General features: G+C 33.3%; 1 protein-coding gene across 1 annotated transcript; it reads left to right on the forward strand.

Moving 5' to 3' along the window:
* The first annotated feature begins 1160 nt into the window (after window positions 1-1160).
* Window positions 1161-11547, forward strand: Rac1 (ras-related protein Rac1). The gene is made up of 2 exons (XM_067789425.1): window positions 1161-1297; window positions 1425-11547. The coding sequence occupies exon 2, from the start codon at window positions 1473-1475 to the stop codon at window positions 2049-2051; it is 579 nt and encodes a 192-aa protein (XP_067645526.1). The 5' UTR covers window positions 1161-1297; window positions 1425-1472; the 3' UTR covers window positions 2052-11547.
* The last annotated feature ends 8544 nt before the right edge of the window (window positions 11548-20091 follow it).

Below are 20091 nucleotides of genomic sequence, written 5' to 3' on the forward strand. Positions count from 1 at the left end.
TCCATGGAGTACTACAAATAACACTAAAGAAGTCTCAATTTTTTGCGTTGCCACTCGTTCAAACTAAATTAGTTTCTTCCATATGTCACACTCATGATACAAAAAAGAAGGTAGTTCCACTCAAATTTTTTGACGTATTTGGGGATTTTTGAAGTTTCATAATGTTTGTTGTTTTGCAAGAAGCGTTGCCATACCGTTACTGTTTAAGGCGAAATTGTGGTTTTTCGTGATGGAAATTTCCTTTAGGATGAAAACGCAATGGTCATCTGAGACAATAATAATGTGGTTTAGCACGATTTATGTGTATATATATCGATTGAGAATAAATTAAAACATGCAATTTTATTGAAAAATAGTGGGTAATGACTCATACATTGGTTAATGACTCATATATTTATGGCAGCTTGACCCGTAGACAGAAAAAAAGTACACGAAAAATCCTGGTGTTCTAGCAAGGCCCTATTATCATGTCCCTAAAGTAAATATTTCTGAAAACATATTGATAAAAAGTGTACCTCCAAAGTCGGCACATCTATGTCAATGCTAAAAGGGCACATAATGTGTATAGGCGGGGCTGCCCCAAGGTGACCGCTGATACAACTGGCAAAAACACTCTCATAATTAGTTGCTAACCTGCAGAGCTACAGGGTAATATTCTCCCTAAAAATGGTTTGAAAATTCTCTCCTAAAGAGAAACGCTTGAGTTATACAAAAAATAAAAAAATTAAAAATGTGGACTTTTAGCCAATTTATCAAGAAATTGTGGTGTCGGTTTATAGAGACCTTCTTTGAGCAAGCAATTGACAAACGTCGTATATGTTTTGTCAAAATGTTCTGAGCAAACGTCCGGACACTTAAGAAGGCTATATTCACTTGCTTTGCATAATTCGATCCATGTTTCTTCCACCAAAACAATTTTCAGGAGCTCGAAAAACTTATTAAAAACCTTCATTTCTAGGCTGATATTTTGTATTGAAATGTTTCCAAGGCTCATTTTTTTCTTTTTTATTTAAAATAAATATGAAAGTAATTTAGTCGTCTTCGTTAAAATGAAATCCATCAAGATTAGAAAAATTCGTAACATTTTTCAATCTGGTAGCTTGTTTTTGTGATATTGTCATTGTCCCCGCAAACGTCAAGTGGTTAATGTCACACTAAATGGAACTCCTCCTTTTTTTGTATCATGTGTCACACTGAACACCATTTAGGGCAGTTTGCAATTGTTGAACAATTACTTGAAAAATTGTGGAAAAGTGACCAAAACGCACAATCGGCTTTACAAAGAATATTATTATCAGTAAATATAAAAGTTTTAGACGAAAATATATTACAATATCGCACAGTACAGCATTTATAATAATAATATACGACTAACAGTTTCATATGCTGGATATAATACACATATATAGTATATTTACTTGCAGCGATAAAGAATAATACATAGTTCAGCCCCACTAAGTAGCAGCAGCAACATGCAAGCCATTAAATGTGTCGTGGTTGGAGATGGTGCCGTTGGTAAGACGTGTTTGCTTATCAGCTACACAACGAATGCCTTTCCCGGCGAATATATACCCACTGTGTTCGATAATTACTCTGCAAATGTTATGGTTGATGCGAAACCAATTAATCTCGGCCTATGGGATACAGCTGGGCAAGAAGATTACGATCGTTTACGTCCATTATCGTATCCGCAAACGGATGTTTTTCTCATTTGTTTTTCATTGGTTAATCCAGCGTCATTTGAAAATGTAAGAGCCAAATGGTATCCGGAAGTTCGTCATCACTGCCCTAATACACCAATCATTCTAGTTGGCACAAAATTAGATCTGCGTGACGACAAAAATACTATTGAAAAATTACGTGACAAAAAACTAGCGCCAATAACTTATCCACAAGGTTTATCAATGGCCAAAGAAATTGGTGCTGTTAAATATTTGGAATGTTCAGCATTAACACAAAAAGGTTTAAAGACTGTATTTGATGAGGCCATACGTTCTGTTTTATGTCCAGTCTTGCAACCTAAATCGAAACGTAAATGTATTTTGCTCTAATTTGCCGCCAGCGCCACTGGTTCTTCGAATCGTGCATCGAGCAGTAAACGCACTGATTCAAGCGGAAAGCGAAATAATTAAATTTGCCTGGAACACACGTCCTTCGCTTGCAAATAATATATGTATATTCTTAATTAAAACAAAATTAATGAAAACCATAATTACAAAGAGAAAAAGCAAAATTAATCAAAACAAAACAGCGATAAGCATCGTGCATAATACGCAGCGCATACGAAGTCACTGTGGCTAGTGGAATGGCAAAAAAAAAGTGTAGCTCGATGTCATCTAACAAAGTTGTTACAACAGTTTAGAGGCACAGATAGACACAACAAATGTTTAGTGTTAAATGTCGTTTTCATTATCGTCTACACATAAACCAAAATTCTTCATTAATCTATTGTAATATAAGTATAATGATTGTAGTTTATTTTGTTTATATCGGATATGTATATTTACCACCCTATTTTATATGTATGTATACTATCTACTTTCGCATCGCTACAGCGAATGACTAATTGCATTAATCTTATGCGTTTGTTCCATATTTCATTTATCGTGTTGAATAACCATTCAAAGGAAGCTACGCTGCATACATAGCTTCTATGAAATGTGCATATACATATGGGTTGTTCACTTCCTACAAATATCTATTTCTTTACCAATTTGATTTGTTTTATACGCGTATACTGATACATATGTACGTTATGAAGAAAGTATTCGTATAATTCGTAAGGAACGTCGTTAATTTTGACTGAGCCATATGTTCTGCAGTTGTCCGGAAAGTAAAATACAATTTTGACCCAAGATCGGATTTGTTTTCAATTTGCTCAACTTAGAATTAAAAAAAAAATAAAATTTTAACCAAATTTAGTACTAACAGGATATTATAGTTCAAATAATATCGATTTCAGAAGCTTCTAAATTTTTTAATATACAGCGAAACCTATTGATGCGCTGCTTTTGTATGCTAATTTCTGTAAAAGCGGCCGATATTACGCTTCTAAAAATATCAGGAAGACATTCAGAAGACGAGTCTTGAATCCCGTTAGTGGATATTGATGACAATTTGTGATCGGTCGCACCTATTGGATGGGGCGAAGCACTACAACAAAAACAACAACGAGTCTTGACCTCGGTAACAATAATTTGAAAGCTGGAAAGAAACATTGAAATCCGTCGGGAGATATTTACAAGAAAAGTTTTAATTTTCCTGTACACAGGAAAAAAATTGCATAGAAAGGAGTTTTGGGCGACTTTAATTTTGATTCCCTATCGGTGTAGGACGTAAAAAATATATATATATATATATATTAGGGCGGGCCAAATTGTATGGGGAATAATGGGGAAAGAACTTCAAACAGTTGGGAAATTCGTAATATTTTTGAAAATCATCGTGAAAATTTCCAAATTTTTATTTGCAACTTCAGGCAACTTTAAAATATGTAGTTTTGTAGTCTAATTCATTTTAGTCTAACAAAGTGTTTATAAATTGGAAGTCTATTTTAAGATTTTAACAGTACTGATAAACTCCAAAATGGGCCTTTCAATTGAAGCTATGGCACAAGAGGAATGTGGTATACGTTTAAAACGAATTCGACTACGAAACTGCATACTCAAAAAATTTCTAAAATATGAAAGTAAAAATTTCGAAAGTGCCATAAAGATTTTCACAATTTTTCGTGTTTAATATTTTTTTAATAAGTTTAGGAAATTGGTTTGCATATTTTTTTTTGTATAATAATATCATTATCCGTTTAAAAACTAAAATTTTACATTTGCAAATAATTTTTTTACCTGCGGGTGTATGCGTTTTTCACAATCAACTCTGTGGCAGTTTGGCAAAACAACATATATCGAGTTAAGATGAATGCGATATTTTGGCTGCTTAACAGAAATCCGTGAAAGGTCCCCCAATACTATTTACTCATAGCCTTGGCGCTAAATGGCTGCTAAAATAGTTTATACATAGATCAATGTTCTATTATTATCTTAACTCGAGAAAGGTTGGTTTATCAAATTTCCACAGAGTATAATAAAATATATTAAAGGCAGCACAAAAAGATATTGCCGAGTCTTTTTTATTTTTTGAAAAATGTCATTTCCGGCTGTAACTCAGAGCAAACATCTAATGAAACATTTTTTTGGACAAAAATTTCAAACTATTCATGGATAACTGCAATATAAGATTTGTCTAAAATATGCGTTTAATAAAAAAAAAAATGCCATAAATAAATTGTCTACCTCAACAATTTTCTATTTAACTAGATTTAATATGAATTTTTAGAAGGGTGTTTCAGGTTTTCTTCTATATAAAAAGTAAAATTATACACACTTTGTATGGAAAAAAAATCCTAAGCACTCTTCAGAAAATAATTCAAAAAATGTATGGGAATTTGAGAGATTTAAAGCTTTCAATTTATAAAATTTCTAAGTATTAACCTTTTGAAACTGATATCCATAGTTTTCGTTATAAAGGTCTAAAATTAGCTAAAAAATAAAGATATAAATTTTGGTAACTATGTCCAACGAAAAATTTCTCATAGAATTTTTTAACATTTTCGTGCTTACAAATGGACATACCTTCAGCTGTGTGGAATATCACGCTAGCTCGGAATCTATTTAGGAAACGACCTATCCCAGTATGTAATTGAAGAACCCTCATCTCAATGCTTCATATTTTGAAGAGCTTCTGATTTTTTTTTTCAAAGCCACGCTTCCCCAGTATTGCTCTATATTGAATTTGATTTCAGAATTATTTTTAAATCATATACATATGTACATAATACTCTTATATTGCTACAAAAGGCAAGGTACATTCCCAAACATCAGAGTGCCGATATATTGCTGTTTAAACGTTTATGTTTTTGTATTCAATAATCGAATGTACCTAAATTTAAATTTTTTCTTTTCACACATGCTGCTACAATCAGAAAAATTTTATAGGCTGTGTTGTCTTGATTTCGAATTCAAAACACATTGCGAGAATTTTCTGTTAGCAATATAGGAGTATTACATATATGTTTTAAATACACCCCACTCAGCATTTAGATGATTAAATTTTGAACTTCCCTACATATAAATACAATTTGATTACTCTTTCTGACTAAATAATGAGTTATCATACAATTGAACAAAAAAAAAAAAAAAAATAACCAAATATGATTACTTTTGATGATCAAAAACTCAAAAGCATTTTTAGATCGTTTTGGAATCATTTTTGAAGTCCTTTGATTATTAAATTTTAATATTTCATAAAAACCAACAAAAAGAATAATGAGATATGCTTACCTTTGATGATCAAAAACTGAATATTGTTTTTCAATCACATTTTGGAATCATATTTGAATCAAATGTGTTTACTTTAGGTAATCAAAAATTTATAATTATTTTTAATTCAGCTTTATGAATCTTTTCTGACTATATTTGTTGACTGAATAATGAATTTTATACTTGTTAAAGTTTACTTTTAATTGAAAATCTTATTTTTTTCAAATACACAAATTTTTTCAATCATGAAGTTCAGAAGAAATATGTACATATGTATATAAAATTTTTATTATTAAGATATTCTTCAAGACAATATGCAAATGCTGCTCGACCGAAGATTTCCCCAACCATTTCTCCACCTTCGGCTTCCAGAAAATACATAATAGATGGACAATACAAAGGTTGCGAGCTATTTGAACCCCAGGTGAGTGAAACTCTCTTGACATATGTACCCGGATATGTATTCAACATCCCGTAACGTATCGTATTTTAAGACATTGATGATCATAGCTGATGCTGGATGTTGTAGGCGCATGTGTATACCGGTCAAGTTTGTTTGCGAGTGACCTGTGGTTCAGATAGCTCACTTCCGCATGCTTTCTTCCCCTGATGAAATAAGATTATTAGTTAGTATCTCACTTTGAATAAGATATGAAAAATAATAGCATCATAATCGCATTCAAATATATTTCAAAAATCTCAACCAAAACGATTGAAATATGTTCACGAATATGATCAGAAAATGACTGAAAAGCAGTCAAATATTACTTTAAAACAATTAAAGCTCAATTTTAAAATATGAATAAAAAGCTTTTCGAAATAGGAATCATAAATGATTCTTCAGGAATAATCATATTTAAGGTACATTTTTCTCCCGACGATACATTGATTTTTCCCAGCCAGCATTTTTTGAAAATTTTGATCAAAAAATATTTAAATATCATGCCCCAAGCTGATTAAAAACGCTCCAATTTAAAAGCATTTTCTGTTAGAAAATTAATGTATCGTCGGGAGAAAAATGTACAATAAATGTGATTATTCTCGAATAATCATTTATGATTCCTATTTCGAAATGCTTTTTATTCATATTTGATATCATTGTAAAATTGAGCTTTAATAGTTTTGGAGTAGTCAAATATTACTCTTTTTCACACCATCAGCTATTATCATCTACATCTTAAAATACGGATACGATACGGGATGTTGAAGCGGTATCCAGATATGTCAAAATAGTTTCACTTATCTGGGGTTCAAATAGCTTTGAACACCTTTGTATTGTCCAATCATTATGTATTTTCTGGGAAGCCGAAGGTGGAGAAATGGTTGGGGAAATCTTCGGTCACGACCAGCATTACATTATTTTTTGTCTTGAAGCATATCTTTTGTATAAATAATTTTTCTTAGCTTCATGATTGAAAAAATATGTGTATGTGAGAAAATAAGATTTTTAATGAAAAGTAAAATTTTAACAAGAATAAAATTCATTATTCAGTCAACAAATATATTCATAAAAGATTTAGAAAGCTCAATTAAAAATGTTTATAAATTTTTGAACACCTAAAGTAAACACATTTGATTCAAATATGATTTCAAAATGTGATTAAAAAAACTATATTTAGTTGTTGATCATCAAAAGTATTCATATTTGATTATTTCATTTGCTCGATTGTATGATAACTCATTATTTAGTTAGAAAGAGTAATCATATTGTATTGATATGAAGGGAAATTCAAAATTTAATCACCTAAATGCTGAGTGGGATATTTCAACAAATACATACATCGACCTATCCTAGTAACTTAAAAGTTTTGTTAAATAGAACGTATCTCAGACATTCTGTTAATAAGGCCGTACCTGAGCGATGTCCTTAATAAAGTCGTATCTTAGGAGGCCACTTAAAAAGCTTGAAATTATAATAAAAAATTTTTTGACAGAAGAGATTTGAACTAAATTTAGTTAACATCTTTTCATGATTCGTTAACTACTTAAAATGCTAAACTATCCATAGAAGACATATGAATCTACATAGATTCTGGTTTAGCAATGCATGTTTTTTGCGAATTGTAAAAAGCAAATAGATTAAGTTAAATTCAAAGCTTTTTTGACAACAAAGTTATTTTTTTAGTCACAACCTTTTGCTGCGGTCTGCTGAGATACGACTTTATTAAAGACTTCGCTCATATACGGCCTTATTAACAGCATGTCTCAGATAAGTTCTTGTTAACGAAACTTTTAAATTACGACCTTTCTATTAAGATAGGTCGATATATACATACATATATCCACCTGGGAAAAGGCGTTCTTTAAAATAATTTAAGTTAAGGCGCTCTAGAAAATAAAAACTTAAATTTTCAACCAACGGAAAAAATGTATTTTCGATTTGCTATCATTCATGAGCTTTCCTTTTATAAAAACATTCAGTTATGTTGAAAGATAAATAAAATTTCATTAAAGTCCATCCAAAATTTTTGGGCATTGGTTCCTTTACTCATAACTTTTGAACGGTCAAAATATGTAAGGTTCCGAATTCTTATTCTTGAATACGCGCCTTTGAATACCCCATCAAAAAAGTGGGCCCAGTTATAAGAGCGCCCAAAATCTATCAGTTTTTAGGTAGCATTCCTTTACGGGAAAGCCTGAAGCCCAAAGTCGACGAACTGATTGCAGCTTATCAGTGCGGCTTTGGTCCTGGTTAGTCTACTACACGATACGCCAAATCCTGAAGAAGACTCAGTAATTATTCTTATCGGTACCCGTACCTGATGATTTCTTCTAAAAATTCACAAATGATGGCTTTTTTGCCGGAAGTCAGTTTATGATCGGAATACAAAAAGCTTTTTGGTGCATTTTTAGATGGGAACACAAAATTGCCAAATGTAAAAAATCTTGAAATGCAATTTTAGAGAACAATTTTGAAAAATGCAGTCGGCGTTATTTGACTGAGCATATTATTTGACTTGAGCAATCGATAGCTCGATACTGTACCCACGTACTCGTTACCTAACAAGGTACTTATAAACGCAAAGTACTTGAATATGTACTCGTAGCCAAAGTGCATTAAACAAATTGTGATTGGATTTGATAGTTCTCTCATAAAGAACCAGACAGTTAGCTTTTATTTTTAAATAAACCACCATTACATGCGATAAGAACAGTAGAGTGCATGTACACTTATAGTATTTCGAAGGTTTTGCGGAGTGTTGTCGATTTTGATGGTCCTTTCCCGAACATAGATCCAGTACGTTTCAGTAACAAGCACCAGCAAGGGTACAATCCCGACCATCACGGAACGGTCTAAATATTTGTATGATATTTTCATATTTGTAACAGGATCCCCCTCAGGGTGAGGCTGACAATCGGGTTGCGGAAGCTGTAAAGCTATGAATATTTTTATTGCGCTTATCAACCCATTGCATCCTTTACCAATTCCATTTAGATTATAGAAGGTAGAAGTATGAAAAGAAGCACGAGGTATGAAGATTGCGGTGCGTGTTACAACAGCGAGGACAGCAAAGTAGCCCGTTTTTTTCCAAATGACAGCTTGCGAACAAAGATGGAAGCGACCCCCAGCGGGTTAGGGGGTCAGAATATACCCGCGGTAGGTATGCCTGTCGTAAGAAGCGACTAAAATACCAGATTCAAGGGGCTGTGTAGCGCAACCCTTCAGTTTGCCAGCGCAATATATAGCTTCTCCAAACCCAATTGTCAACCTCACCTATCCGTGGCGAATCCTGTTTCACTAACAGACGAGGCTCTGGCGACCCTAAGCTCCTCATGGAACTTGGGGTTAGGGAGGGAGGGTATGGCCTGAAGGTTTAATGTGGCCACATAAATCGTTCCCGAGATGGTCTGGCTAGCACCTTAATGGTGCTGTGGTACCGGAGCGTACCGAATCTGTATCCGGAAAAGGACCATCACATCGATAACAATCCCCAAAGCCTTCGGGGAGCAACCTTATAGCTACAGCAACAACAACATGGGATGAAAGCTATGGGGTTGTATTAACTAATTCATTTTGTCTTTGCGAAAAAAATTTTAAGCGAACTGATTTTTTCTGCTGTTCGTCAGATCTAAGTATTAACAAACGTGCTCGGTTGTACTCAGAGACTGTTCCCATTCGAGTTGAACGAGTCCTTCAAGTTGGGCATAATTAAGCAAAATACGATATATTTATTGTTCACGATTTGAAAACTCAAACAGAAAGCCCTTTCCAAACCAGTTTTCCAAAGGAAAAAATCTGAAACATGGAAGTAAAGCTGGAGGAGGTAAGGTGTATAAACTTAAAAATCCTAACGAAAAGTAGAAGGAAGTGGGAAGATTATTAATTCGGATAAATTTTCGGCAATTAAATACAAAAAATTGCCTACACAGACATGCTTTATTTTTAGCAAAATACCGTTTTCATATAATGTTAGATAGACAAATGTAACAAATATTATTTTTCTTTCAGTGGCGGATCCAGGGGGGCGACCGCTCTGATCTGGAACTTATGAAAATTATAAAAGTTTGTTTTAATTACATATAAAATTTTTAGCTTTTATGTATGTATGTATAATTTATAAGATCGTCCGAATCGTACTTTTCGCTGAAATTTGGCAGCCTTGGTCACTATTTCATGATCACGATTGCCACACAACATCTTTTTTCTGGAAAAAACTCCTTTTTCTAATACTAAAAATTCTTACTGAAAGCTAAAAATTTGCATGAAAATTCGCAGAATTTTCTAAAAAGTCTTAAGTTTATATTTGGATTTTTGGTGTTATGTAATAATACATATTTTTATAAAAATATCGAAAATAATGAAGGTCGAAACAAAACTTAGTAAAAACTAAAAAAAATCTGAGTGATGATGACTTTTGTAGATGAGTGTAGATATATATATGTGTTTATATGAAAACTTTTGAGTTCACTTTGTCTTACTTAAAAAGTTGAATACCTCCTCCCAAATCGTGCTGGATCCGCCCCTGGTTTCATTGTAGACATAAATAACGCTGTTACACAAGGTAAAATGCGATAAAAATAACAAAAGTGATAAAATGCTACATGCATCTCATAGGATTATTTCATTTGTCTGCATTTGTTTGGCATAATTGTCCTTACAATAGAACCATATTCAACTGGCAATCACACTTTGTTAAATTCACTTTGCTCATAGCTACTCTTATCGGAACAGCGACATTTTCGAACGCAAATTAAATTGAGAAAAAAAATTATACCTAAACTTACAAATTGCTGGATATTTGCTGGAGAAAACTTGAACCAATATATGAATGTGCACATTTAAAAAAATATTTAACTCTTGTTGCTTTAGTAAAAAATTATAAAAATAAAAAATAAAAAAATAAAAAATAAATGTTCTTTAACTCTGTTTCCTTGTAAATTGTCCCACTGTGCATTAATTAAAAACTACAAGTTTTGATGTCTAAAATAAAAAATAATAATGATTTTTAACGACAAAACTATTTATTATTAATAATTCTTATGTATAGTAATTTTTTGTAATAAAATAAATGAAATACAACAAAAAATGAAAAAAATCGAAAAACGCATGAGAAAAATTATAAATTAAGTTAAGCGCGTGCAAATGTATTAACTAGAACAGTTCATAATATTGTAGTAGTATTAGGAATTTAAGCTTATCTACTAGTAGTTGCTGTAACCAAATGTTAGCCATACAACCGAAACTTAACTACGATTCAGAAGAAAATAAAACGAACAAAAATTTAAAATTAATGAAACACATTACTATGCATAAAAAAATTAAATGTTTGCAAATTGCATGTATGTTTTGTAGTTGTATTAATTTGTAATACAAAACAAAATAATAAAAAACTAAATCAAAAAATAAATAAGTTTGTATGTTAGTTCAGCGCAGAAAAGAGATAACCAAATACACCCCACAAGCATTATTAAAATGATCTTTGTTAGTGTAAAATTTGTAATACCTTTAAATAATTATGTGTATGTATTATTTCTTATGTCACATTTGTAAATTTAAGTACGAATCAAATATGTATTTATAAAAAACAAACGCTACATTTATACAACAAAGATACACAATACTAAACACGTACATCCTTTTTGTGGCTAATTGAAAAGCAAAAATTTAGCGTTAATTTTATTACGTACTAATGGAATTAATGACAACTAACTGAATGTGTGTCTCTAAAAAGAAATAATTATTAATAATAAAGTTATAATTGAAACGAACTATCGCAAATAATATAAATTTTATAAACTTATTAGAGCGGCCGGGTCGAAAATAGTTTCGAAAACGCTATCGTAATGAGCCGCATTAGGTTCTGAGATGATATAGAAGTAACCAGCAATCTATCCGAAAAACTGTCCCGAAACGGAACTAAATGATCAATTCAGATAAGGTTTCCTAACGGTCATCAATTGATCACGGAAACAATCCCAAAAATATCCTCAAGTAGGCACAAAATGATCCCGAAAACAATGTCGAAAATATCCGAAGATCGTCATGAAATTGTTCAAAAAAGGATCTCGATGTGATAGGAAAAACAATTCTGAAATGAGATAGACATTGAGCGTCAATAGTCCCACATTGATTCCAAAGCTACCTACAATAGTACCCAATTGGTCTGGAAAACAATATAGAAATGGTACATAGACATCGTTAGTTTAATGTGAAAATGTGCTAAGTCACTTTTTTTGAAAAATTGTTTTTTAATGCAGTTTTAAAACTGAATTCAAAATACATCGATCACAAGAACAAAATATTTTAATTTTTGCGTGCTGTTTGATATGATGTGTAATAGTGCTAAGTCATCAACTGTTCACAAAAAAAATTGCTAAGTCAACCAGTCAATAATATCAATCTAAATTACTAGTCATTTCTTTGTGCGTGCATTTTATTTACTTATTTAATTCATTCAGTCTAAAAGTACATGCTTTGTTTTTGTTGTTGTATTAATGATAAAGACACTCCCCGAAGGCTTTGGGCCGTTGTTGATGGTCCTTTGCCGCATATAGATCGGTACGTTGCGGTAACAAAGCACTATTAAGGTACTAGTCTGACTATCTTGGGAACGATTTATATGACCGCATTAAACCTTCTAGGCCATCCCGTACTCCCCACCCCCTAGTTCCATGAGGATCTTGGGGTCGCCAGAGCCTTGGCTGTCAATGAAACAGAATTCGTCACGTGGAACCCCTTGAGAGAGTTGCCTACACAACCCCTTTTAATTGGATTCACCCAATTGAGACATACCTTTGGTGTTTGATAAATGCTTTGCGCTGGCCATAATCTACTTCAATTCTTACATGTCGATAACTACATACTTTGTTACAGACTAGTTAAAAACAGAAAACAATTGAAGCTTAAACTTATATAGGCTGTTAGTAAAATTAAGAACACTACTGAATCGATTTGCTTGATGTATGTACAGTCCTAGTTATAGGTTCATTCATAGCATAATTCGTTTTATTAGTTATTTAGATAAAGAATCTATTATGCCGAAGATCACGCATTGGAATATATGGAATAAACAAATCAGATAAATCAGAGCAATTCGTGCTAAAGTCAAGCATGAGTGAGATAAAAGTTCTACTGTCATGCAAAGCCTGAAGACCAAGCAATGTGTGCCTGCTGGTATATGATGAGAGGCCGGCTGACCAGTGACGCGTACGTAAAGCAATTTTTGTAAAAAAATTTTGAACTCTCTCAATTTTATAGGAGTTAGATTCATAAAAAGGATTCCATATTATTGAGTAATATTCAAGACGACTTCTGACCAAGGATATATAAAGGGCCTTCATCGTCATAGGGTCCTTAAAATCACTGATGTTACGTCTACTGAACCCAACCATTCCAACAAATTTTGAAACAACGAAGTCAAATTACACTCAATTCTTTACTCCATTCACAACGATTAAAAGATTTAGTATTTAGTTTGTAGATAAAGTATGTGGCAGTTTTCTTTTTGGAATAAGACACAACACATCATTTGTTTGAATTAAATATAAATTATTGTCTGCGCACCATCCGGCAAAAGAGTCCAGATCAGAACCGTTAGAAATAGTTTGACAAATAAATAGTATTTTTTGTGAAATATATAGTTTTAGTGTTTTATTTCAATCATTAAAGGTGAGGAGTGATGGGAAAACATATTGAGTAAAAAGTGCTAAGTCAGGAAAAAAAATTTGTTATGACTGCGGAAATTGTGCTAAGTCATAAAATAGCTGCTGGGTTGGCAGACATGATTTTTATTTATCTTTTTCGAAGCTTCTACACTAAAAAGCATTGCAATTAAGGTATCCTCATTCAGAGTTTTGAAAAAAGAAGGTTATTTCAAAAGTTATTAATTTTTTTTCGTCTCCTGTAAAAGTCGTAAAAGTTGACTTAGCACATTTTTACATTAAGCTAACGATATTCACTATGTCAATGATCCTAAAAGGATCCCGAAACAGTTTTGAAATTATAAAAAACAAGTAAGGAAGGCTAAGTTCGGGTGTAACCAAACATTACATACTCAGCTGAGAGCTTTGGAAACAAAATAAGGGGAAAATAACCATGTAGGAAAATGAAGCTAGGGTAACCCTGGAGTGTGTTTGTATGACATGGGTATCGAATGAAAGGTATTAAAGAGTATTTTAAAAAGGAGTGGGCCTTGGTTCTATAGGTGGACACCTTTTCGAGATATCGCCATAAAGGTGGACCAGGGGTGACTCTAGAATTTGTCTGTACGATATGGGTATCAAATGAAAGGTGTTAATGAGTATTTTAAAAGGGAGTGGGCCTTAGTTCTATAGGTGGATGCCTTTTCGAGATATCGCCATAAAGGTGGACCAGGGAGACTCTAGAATGTGCTTGTACGATATGGTCATCAAATTAAAGGTGTTAATGAGGGTTTTAAAAGGGGGTACCTCTTAGTTGTATATGTGAAGGCGTTTTCGAGATATCGACCAAAATGTTGACCAGGGTGACCCAGAACATCATCTGCCGGGTACCGCTAATTTATTTATATATACAATACCACGAACAGCATTCCTGCCAAGATTCCAAGGGCTTTTGGTTTCGCCCTGCAGAACTTTTTAATTTTCTTCTTCTTAATATGGTAGGTGTCCCACCCATTTTACAAAGTTTTTTCTCAAGTTATATTTTGCGTCAATAAACCAATCCAATTACCATGTTTCATCCCTTTTTTCATATTTCATATAGAACTATGGCATTTTTTTCATTTTTCGTAATTTTCGATATCGAAAAAATGGGCGTGGTCATAGGCGGATTTCGGTCATATTTTATACCAATATAAAGTGAGTTCAGATAAGTACGTGAACTAAGTTTAGTAAAGATATATCGATTTTTGCTCAAGTTATCGTGTTAACGGTCGAGGGGAAGGACAGACGGTCGACTGTGTATAAAAACTGGGCGTGGCTTCAACCGATTTTCACAGAAAACAGTTATCGTCATAGAATCTATGCCCCTACCAAATTTCACAAGGATTGGTAAATTTTTGTTCGACTTATGACATTAAAAGTATTCTAGACCAATTAAATGGAAAAAGGCCCAGCCACGCCCATTTTGAAATTTTCTTTTATTTTTGTATTTTGTTACACCATATCATTACTGGAGTTGAATGTTGACATAATTTACTTATATACTGTAAAGATATTAAATTTTTGTTTTTTAAGTGGGCGTATTCGTCGTCCGATTTTGCTAATTTTTATTTAGCACACATATAGTAATAGGAGTAACGTTCCTGCCAAATTTCATCATGATATCTACAACGACTGCTAAATTACAGCTTGCAAAACTTTTAAATTACCTTCTTTTAGAAGTGGGCGGTGCCACGCCCATTGTCCAAAATTTTACTAATTTTCTATTCTGCGTTATAAGGTCAACCCACCTACCAATTTTCATCGCTTTATCCGTCTTTGGTAATGAATTATCGCACTTTTTCGGTTATTTCGAAATTTTCGATATCGAAAAATTGGGCGTGGTTATAGTCCGATTTCGTTCATTTTAAACCTACATACCAAATTACATCAAGATACCTGAAAATTTACTCAAGTTATCGTGTTTACGGACGGACGGACGGACGGACGGACGGACGGGCGGACATGGATAAATGAATTTCTTTTTTCGCCCATATCATTTTGATATTTAGATGTCTATATCAATTCTCTATTAGTTTATGCCATTACGGATTGCCGTTATGCGAACAAAATTAATATACTCTGTGTGCTCTGCTCAGCTGAGTATAACAACAACTACGAAATGATAACGAGAACAAACTAAAAAAATATCAAACAAATAATTTTAAAATAATAAATGATTTGGAGATAGTTTCGAATTAACCCCTAGTTCATGCTAAAAACAATCCCAAAATTATGACAAGGGAATCGCCAAATCCTGCAGAAACAATCCTAAACAAATAATGTTTTTATTGGAGCTTTTCGGCCGGGGTTTTTCCTTCTTAATAAAACATCGTTTTATTTAGTCTTCCTAAGCGTTTCGACGCAATTTTTGCGCCTTCATCAGGGATTTTTTAATCATCTGTTTATTACAAAAAATCCCTGATGAAGACGCAAAAATTGCGTCGAAATTCGTAGGATGACTAAATAAAACGTTGTTTTATTAAGAAGAACCCCGACCGAAAAGCTCCAATAAAAAAATTATTAAAATTGTTACTTGGCCCAATATAAATAATCCCAAACAAATTCATAATAACGTCGCAAAATTGTAAGGAGTTGGTACTAAAACGATCCCATCGGTTTCAAAATGATCAAACAAAAATAATAATAAAAATCCCGAAACTATCCGTACATAGTCCCTAAATAGTTCCAAATTTATCCTGACAACAAATTCGAAATGATCCGACAATGCTCCCCAGATGATCCGCAGATGGCCAGAAAATAGCCGAAAACCTTCCGAGATTATCCCAAATAATTAAAAAGGAAAAAACGAAGCTTGACGTCATCAATTAAGGAATCAGAGAATTCACACCTTGGCAGTCACGTCACTGTTACTGGATACAAATTGGAAACTGTGAAATACTTCGTCTAACTGGGATCCAGCATTATTAGCATCAAAAACAATATAAAATTCGAAATCAAACTAGGAGTCAATATTGCCATATTCACGTGACACTAATGGCGTGTGTCAAAATCAGCTTAATATGTGGGTCGTGCTGCTTTTCATTTTTCCTACAATTTGGTGGGACGGGCCCTAATTGTTTTATGCCGAGAGCTTTTCATGGTAAAAAAGAGGAAATTTAACATAGTTTAAAACATATATCGTCGACGAGGCGGTAAAAACTGACAACTTCAATTTGCACTCAAAACTACTAGATCCATGAGGAGTTCGGGGTCGCCAGAGCCTCGGTTGTTAATGAAACAGGATTCGCCACGGTTAGGTGAGGTTGACAGTTGGGTTTGGAGAAGCTATGTATTGCGCTGTTAACCTGAAAGGATTTCGCTACACAACCCCTTGAATCTATTTAGTATTTTAGTCGCCTCTTACGACAGGCATACCTACCGCGGGTATATTCTAACCCCCTAACCCGCTGGGGGATATTTTTATACTCAGCGTGCTTTGCACACAGAGTATATTAACTTTGATTGGATAATGGTTGGTTGTACAGGTATAAAGTAATCGAGATAGATATAGACTTCCATATATCAAAATCATCAGCGTCGAAAAAAAATTCGATTGAACCATCCGTCCGTTAGCACGATAACTTGAGTAAATATTGAGATATCTTCACCAAACACGAGCTTATCTGTACCCAGAATAGATTCGTGTTGAAAATGAGCGAAATCGGATGATAACCACGCCCACTTTTTATATATATAACATTTTGAAAAACACTAAAAACCTGATTATTTAGTAACTAATACACCTAGAATGTTGAAATTTGACGTGTGGACTGATATTGAGACTTTTGATAAAAAAAATGTTTAAAATGGGCGTGGCACCGTGCACTTGTGATAAAATCAATTTTACAAATATTATTAATCATAAATCAAAAATCGTAACAAAATTCGGCAGAGAAGTTGCCTTTACTATAAGGAATGCTTTGAAGAAAAATTAACGAAATCGGTTAAGGACCACGCCCACTTTTATATAAAAGATTTTTAAAAGGGTCATGGACGAATAAAATAAGCTATATCTTTGCAAAAAAGAGCTTTATATCAATGGTATTTCATTTCCCAAGTGGCTTTATAACAATAAATAGGAAAAACTTCAAATTTAAAAAAATGGGCGTGGCACCGCCCCTTTTATGACTAAGCAATTTTCTGTTTCGGGAGCCATAATTTCATCAAATCAACGGATCGTAATAAAATTGGGTACACAAATTTTCCCTATAGTAGAAAATATTACTGGTAACAATGGACGGTATCGGTTAAAGACCAGGACAACTTAGATATAAACCCGAACTTAGACACATTTACTTGTTATTTATGTTATATTTTAAATGAAAGTTATTATAATCTATATATATTAGGGTGGGTCGATTTGTATGGACGCAAGTTAACCGATATCGCGACATTGATTTTTCGATAGGATTTGGGCTCGGGAAAAAAGTTCCACTACGCATACCCAAAAAATAATTTTCGAGCCTGCGAAATTTAATTTTTTGAGACCTACTAAAAAACTTTTTATATGTATACCCTGTCCGACCAAAAAATGTCCGCTAAAAACATTGTCGATAACAGTTTTTGAAAAAAAAAAATATACATGAAAATTTTGCAATCAGATGAAAATACAACTAAAAAGAAAATTTTTTTAGTAGGTCATGAAAAAAACCTTAAAAATCAAAGTCGAAAAAAAGTCAACAAAATTTAATTTCGCAGGCTCGAATATTATTAATTGGGTATGCGTAGTGGAACTTTTTTTCCTGAGCCCAAATCCTATCGAAAAATCGATAGCGCGATATCGGGTAATAAATCGACCCTGTCTAATATATATATATATATTGTGACGAATCTTAGCATCACTAAGCTGTTAGTAAATAATCACGCAACAACAAAAACATGAACCAGCCACTCTTCTGTACGTGTACACATTAAAGCTAGCAACACTTATGTAGAAGGCGACGAAGAGCTATCTCACACACACAGATGTAGTCATCAGCCGAAGTAGTTACTCACACATACACACGCGTATGGCTATAAAGTATAAATATACATATACTTATCATATACTTATATAGCTGGTAACTAACCAAGTATGAGCTACAACTGTTCGGGAAATTACTAGACTTCAGGAGAAATGGGTTAACGAGGAAACCGAGAGTATAAAAGCCGCGTAAGCTGAGTAATAACGAATCAGTTTGATTTAAACACGCTATCAGTTGCGAAGTGAGTATAATTGTACTATTCCCAAAGTAATCTAATAAAGACCAATTTGCAATACAGAATATGGGGCTGATTTATTCAACACTTTAGCGATTCGAATGTTAGCAGAAGGTTTCAAATAAGCGGAATGCGTTACAATATATATATATATATATATATATATATATATATATATATATATATATATATATATATATGTATATATATATATATATATATATATATGTATATATATATATAAATATTGTGACGGATATTAGCAACACTAAGGGATACTATCATCTCTAAGCCGATACTAAGCAGTGACTTGTATGCACATCAACAAATCAATCATTATGTCTACCCATATGTCCATACAAGCAGCGGAGAGAAACGCACAAACACATGCATATATCTGAGATGCTTCCAAAAGTAGGCAATCATCGGTGGAATAATCATTATGTTTACACATATTTACGTACACGCAGCGGAGAGAAACGTACAATCACATGCATGTATCTTATCTGAGATGCTCACAAAAGTAGGCAATAATTTGTGCAATTATCACTCACATATACACGCGAATATGAGAGGCTATAGGCGTGCATCTGTAGTTATAGCTGGTAATTTTATAGCTAGTAACTAATAGTAAATTCTAGAAACGCCTAGAAGTATGCTAACGAGGACATCGAGAAGTATAAAAGTAAGAGCGCAAGCTGAGCAATCAGTAATCACTTTGATTTAAGCACACTATCTGTTGAGAAGTAGAAGTGTTATTGTGAAAGTAGTCTAATAAAGACCATTTTGCATTATTGAATATTGGAGTTATTTATTCAACAGTTTAGTGATTCGAACGTTAGCAGAAGGTTGCAAATAAGCGGAATTTCCCAAAATTCGTTACAATATATAAGTTAAGTCACAATGACCACCCATGTAGTTCGATCTGCTTTCTGATGCACTCTATAGCATCACGAGTACAATACATAACGTCATCACCTTGACTTGCAGTGTAGGAGTAGGTGATGCACTCTTTAACATCACGAGTAGAACACTTCGCGACATCAACATCACTTGCAATGTAAGAATAAGTGATGCACAGTTTGACATCACGAGTACAACACTGCGTCATCATCATCACTTGCAATGTAAGATTAAGTGATACACAATCACTAGTACAATACTTAACGGCATAGCCATCTCTTGCAATGTAAGAGTGGGTTATTGCTGGGAGAGCTATCTGTTTGTATGATAACGGCCATTTCTTATTGGAATTCTTTCTCATTATGATTTTTATGGTTGTTTAAATATTCTAGCTGATAAGTGTTATTTTCAAGAGGTCTTCGTTCAGCAAGTTGGTCTTTGTTATTGTCATCAAAACGCCTTGCAAAATGTGTCGCGAACGTGTAGCGTTCGTGATTCGCGTCTAGCTCCTGAGCAAGTGCCAAAGCAGACGGTAAGTCAGTTGGCC

This window comes from Eurosta solidaginis, chromosome 5 (assembly GCF_040869045.1).
Source record: "Eurosta solidaginis isolate ZX-2024a chromosome 5, ASM4086904v1, whole genome shotgun sequence".
NCBI lineage: Eukaryota > Metazoa > Arthropoda > Insecta > Diptera > Tephritidae > Eurosta > Eurosta solidaginis.